Source organism: Buceros rhinoceros, unplaced genomic scaffold (assembly GCF_000710305.1).
Source record: "Buceros rhinoceros silvestris isolate BGI_N320 unplaced genomic scaffold, ASM71030v1 scaffold21841, whole genome shotgun sequence".
Taxonomy (NCBI): domain Eukaryota; kingdom Metazoa; phylum Chordata; class Aves; order Bucerotiformes; family Bucerotidae; genus Buceros; species Buceros rhinoceros.
Genome location: NW_010392794.1, coordinates 6,868 through 11,543, shown reverse-complemented (window position 1 = coordinate 11,543; position 4,676 = coordinate 6,868). Strand labels below are relative to the sequence as shown.

The 4,676-nt window shown below is 56.1% G+C and overlaps 1 protein-coding gene across 1 annotated transcript in view; it reads left to right on the top strand.

The window, feature by feature from the left end:
* Positions 1 to 2,967, top strand: part of LOC104500910 (putative cyclin-dependent serine/threonine-protein kinase DDB_G0272797/DDB_G0274007) — a 6,536-nt gene extending 3,569 nt beyond the window's left edge. Inside the window, exons 3-5 of the mRNA XM_010144641.1 lie at positions 1,587 to 1,641; positions 2,131 to 2,289; positions 2,755 to 2,967. Coding sequence (XP_010142943.1) covers positions 1,587 to 1,641; positions 2,131 to 2,289; positions 2,755 to 2,967 — 427 coding nt within the window. The remainder of the gene's footprint in view (positions 1 to 1,586; positions 1,642 to 2,130; positions 2,290 to 2,754) is intronic.
* Positions 2,968 to 4,676: the final 1,709 nt, after the last annotated feature.

Here is a 4,676-nt window from a genome sequence, read left to right as displayed (position 1 = left end):
GGTGCTGCTGAGGGACAGGGGTCAGTGGGGACCTGGCTGTGCTGGGACTCGATGGACTGAAAGATCTTTTCCAACCAAACTGGTGTTCCTGGGACCCAGAACAATACCCAGGCTCCCTGATCACTGCACTGGGACTTATAAACCAAATACCTGCGGTCTCCTCCCTGCTGCCTGGTGGGCACATCTGAGGGTCCAGCTGCCCTTCTTCATCGGAAATCCCCGGCCAGTCCCACACCCTGTAACCCATCCTTGCTCTCCCCCCAACTCCAGCATAATAAAACGACCAGAAGTCGAGTTTCCTGAAATTGCTGCAGAATTCTGCAACTTAGCGGATGGTCCCCGACACCCTGTTGTGAAACGCCCTGGCCCTTCTCCAGATGTTTAGTGCATCAAAGACTCCTGTTGTGAAACAGAGCGAGGGCTGGAGCCCAGGTAGCTGCTGTGTGGGGATTGGGACTGCAGCCCCGAGGAGGTGCTGCCCCACTTCAGCTCATCTGGAGCTCCCGGAGCTTGCCCCAGGCCTGCTCATAGCCCTGTTTTGGCCTCCCCTTGGTGTGTGAGATGAGCATCATCTGGCAGGTCAAACCAACCCTGGAACGAGTCAGCTGGAGCAGCAGGCAGAGCATTTGAATGAAGCAGCACTGGAAAATCTCATTTTGCTCCTGATCTTAGCGGTTCTGAGGCAAAGCGCCGGCGCTGGGACTCTCCAGCGCCGAGAAACAACAGCAAAAACAAAGCCACAAAGTGAGGACACAGTCCTAAAAAGAAGAAATGCACCTTTCAGCCACACCTCATCTCCACAGCTCAGAGCATACCTTGGGTGGGGAGAAACCACCCCTGGCACAGGCTGTCGGTAACCTGAGGAGATGACATGAAGTTCCTGGAGCACTGCCCTGCGTTATTTGTCTGCCATGAAGAGCTGCTTGATGCAGCTTGACGGTCCCCCAGCACTGGGGCCCTGCCCTCACCACCAGATCTGTCCCTGGGTCACACAGGCAACCCCGGCCGTGCTGTCGGTGGGACAGCGAGATGCTTTTGGGTGCACGGGACCATAAGGTTCTTGTGCGTACCAGGTCTGCAAGGATGGGGGTGTTATGGGGCCACGAGGTGCCATCATGATGCTGTGGGTCGCCTTTGCCTCGTGGCATGAGGAGATACCCCAACAGAGGAGAGTAAACGAGGTGAGATGGAAGAAGCCAAGAGGAACGGGCTGCTGCTGAGAGCTGATGGAGAACTGCAGCCCCAAAGCCAGATGGAGGAGGTGGAGGGGACCCATGGCCTGGCCACCTCCCTGCCACCCAGCCAGAGTACGTGACACACCGACTGTGCGGGAAAAGCCACAGAGACCCCTTTTAAGGAACTGCCTCAGAGCCTTAAGCAATGCACGAGTGTGTCGTGAGGATGGACTGGAACTGGGTGAAACGGAGACATTTCACAACTGGTGGAGAGGTGCAGGCGGGTGGCCAGGCTATAAGAGACACCGCGTTTGGGACCAGCCCCACTCCAGCCTGAGCGGATCTCGCTGCGTCGTCAAGATGAGCAAGGCAAGTCCAATGGGCATTTAAGGTCTCCACGCTCTTTTCCAGGTGCCGGCTGGGCCATCAGAGGCGCGAGGACCCTCGGGGAGCCTCTTCTTGCCATGTGAGCTGACAGCGGTTGCTGGCAGAGAACAACCAGCTGGTGCAAGCACAAGGAACACATGTCTCCTCCTGGAAGAGGTCCCCCATGGGACAGTCTGACCTCTGAAGAGGCTCCTGGACTTCAGATCTCATCCTCTGTATCTCTATCGAGGTTTTTCCAGGCTTTTCCACCAGCCTTTCTGGGAGCTTTGCTCCACCAGCGCCTGGTTTCCAGAAGGCACATTTAGGGGGTTGAAAATCAGCTCTCGGCCATTATCTGTGGTTGCACATCCCAGCGTAGAAGCTGGCAAAGGCTGTGACCCCCTTCAGTCTCCTTTGGCTTGTAGATAGACCAAACAGCTCAAATTTATCCCCTCACAAAGAATGAGTGGACAAACCCAGGCTGCGTCCTCACCTGGTGTGAGGCAGGTGGCTGTACTGGAGCCTGCTGGTTTACATCCCCATCTGTTGTGGCTCCTGTCATCATTCGGTGTCATCGTTTCTCTTCCAGACCCCTCAGACCCAGGAACATCTCTCAGAGCTGGAGAAAGCCATAGATGTCATCATTGACGTCTTCCACCAGTACTCGAGGCGGGAGGGGGACAGAGACACCCTGACCAAGAGCGAGCTGAAGCTCCTGATTGAGAAGCAGCTTGCGAACTACCTGAAGGTGAGTGAGTGCAGAGCAGGGTTTCTCGGGGCTTTTGTGGAGAGGGAGCTGAGCTGGTCCCCATGGCCTGAGTATCTCCAGGGTCTGGACTCACCCCCTTCCCACCCTGCTCTGCTGCACCAACACCTTCTGCCTGGACCCTCCCTGAACGAGCTCTGTAAAGACCAACCTAGGAAACATTTTTTGTAACTCACTTGGCTAAAGCAGAAGGAAAAGCTGTTTTAACCCAACAACGAGGGGTTTGTGGTGACACAACCCTGCTGCCTCCCTCGGGCTCCACATTGCGCCGTGTCCTGTGGCTCTCCAATTGCTTTATCACCACGTTGCTGTACCCAAAGCAGTGGGGGATGATGGAACCACTCACAGCACTGGGCTGTTAAGGAACTGTCATGTCTGAGGGTCCCTGGAAGAGGCCTGAGCTCTGGATGACGGGACTTTGCCCTCACCACATCCCTTCCTTTGCAGCATGTGAAAAACCAGGCCACCATTGATGAAATCATGAAGGACCTTGATTTGAACAAGGACCAGCAGCTCAGCTTCAACGAGACCATGCTGTTGATCATCCGTGTGACCGTTGCCACTCACGACCACCTCCATGAAGTTGAGGACCACCAGCATCAACACCAGCATCCACACCAGCACCAACATCAGCAGCACCAACACCAGCACCACCACTGAGGTGGGCCATGGTCCCCAGCCAAAGGCACCCACGCAGCACCTGGTCTTCTCCCCTCCGTCCCTCTTTGCCTAACTCCCTCCTTCCCTCCCTTCAAGCCTGATGGTTTTGCTGCTGAATAAAGATTTGCCCTGAGGCTGTCAAATCTCTTCTGTGTCTGCGTGGCTTTTCCTCGAGGCCAACCCTGCACCTTGCACTGACACCCAGCGTGGTTTAAACTGGGCAAATCCTCCTTGGAGACAGGCTGCAGGTTCTGGGGGTGAGGTGGTTGCCTGGGGCATCTCATAGGTTGGGGAAAGCAACATAATTTGCATTTCCAGCTAGAAAAAAGAGCCTATTTTGGCCTGAAAACACTCTGCAGGTCTCCCAGGATGGAGCTGTGGGCAGGAGCTGGAAGGAAGGATGGGGATTGATGAGCACTGGAGGAACACCCTTTTTGAGGGCACTTTTGCTCTTGCAGGGCCTTGGCATGGGGCTGGGAGGGAGCTGGCGAGTGAGTGTGTTTAATTTTAGTGCTATAACCAGCAGTGAGGTCCAGTCGCTGGATCTCGTGTGGACAAGGACTGAGAACAAGCCCAACTCCTCACTCAGAGCATCCTGAGCTCACACAGAGGAGGTGCTGGTTGTGAATAGCTGCTCTCCAGAGCGGGTGACCCACGATGCTGCTGAGCATCCTTCCGCTGTGCATGCGCAGAGCCCAGCAACTGATTCGCAAAAGTCTTTGAGGAGGGGGGAAGGATTTCCTAAGGGTGATTCAAAGCTCTGAAATCACCCCACTCCGCAAAGGAACCTGCCGCAAGCTTCCCCAAACCAGCAGCGCTGAAGCAAGTCCCCGGGTTAACACAAGACTGCCACAAGTTTGCTTCACCACCGCTGGCCACGTTACCTCAGCTTCCTTCGGGGTCAGTTTTGACATCTCAAGGGTCAAACACCTTCTTACAAGGGAAAAAATCTGCTGCAGGGACCAGAGTCTGCTCAGCTCTGCGTGGGACTGCACTGGAGTCAGATTCTGCACCCCAAAGCGGGTCATGCACCCCATCCTACAACACTTTAGGGTGTCTGGAGCAGGTGAGAGCACCACACCCAGGGGAGAGAGTGGAGCCACCACCCTGCCAGGGCAGAAGCACATCACCTCCAAGAAACCAGCTGTCCCCAGAGCTGGTCCAGAAGGACACGTCCAGCTTTCAGGACAAGGGTGGTTCAGGTCCTACTAAGCGCAGAGCAGCTTTGGAGGAGCTCAGCGCCCTGCTGGGGGGATGATCAGCCCTTCTGTTCACTGCAGAAGAGGGGTCTCTCTACCCCAGCACCCACAAGCCACCCAGGGACCTTCCCCAGGATCCAGGCAGACCCAGCCTCAAAGCTGATGCAACAGGATATTTGCCAACAGAGCAGAACTTCACATCCCCCTGAAACCCAAGGTGCGGGACTCCTGTTGTGTCACACTTCGGGGCTGTTGGACCTGAAGGTGGCAAAGGTCAAGCCACCACACGCCCCGAGTGCAGCAGGACAAAGACACCAACACAGGGCCGCAGAGGTGGTCGCCGGGTCCTCCTGTCACAGCAGAGCGGTCCCCAAATCCATACCCATCCTTTTGCCCCGACAGAGCTCACAGGTCCTGAACGGAGCAGACACCGAAACATCGCAAGAAGGTGTTGGGTACACCCCAACTACGCTGCAGAGGGTGGGCAAGGTCCTCTGCTGCCCGCAGCCA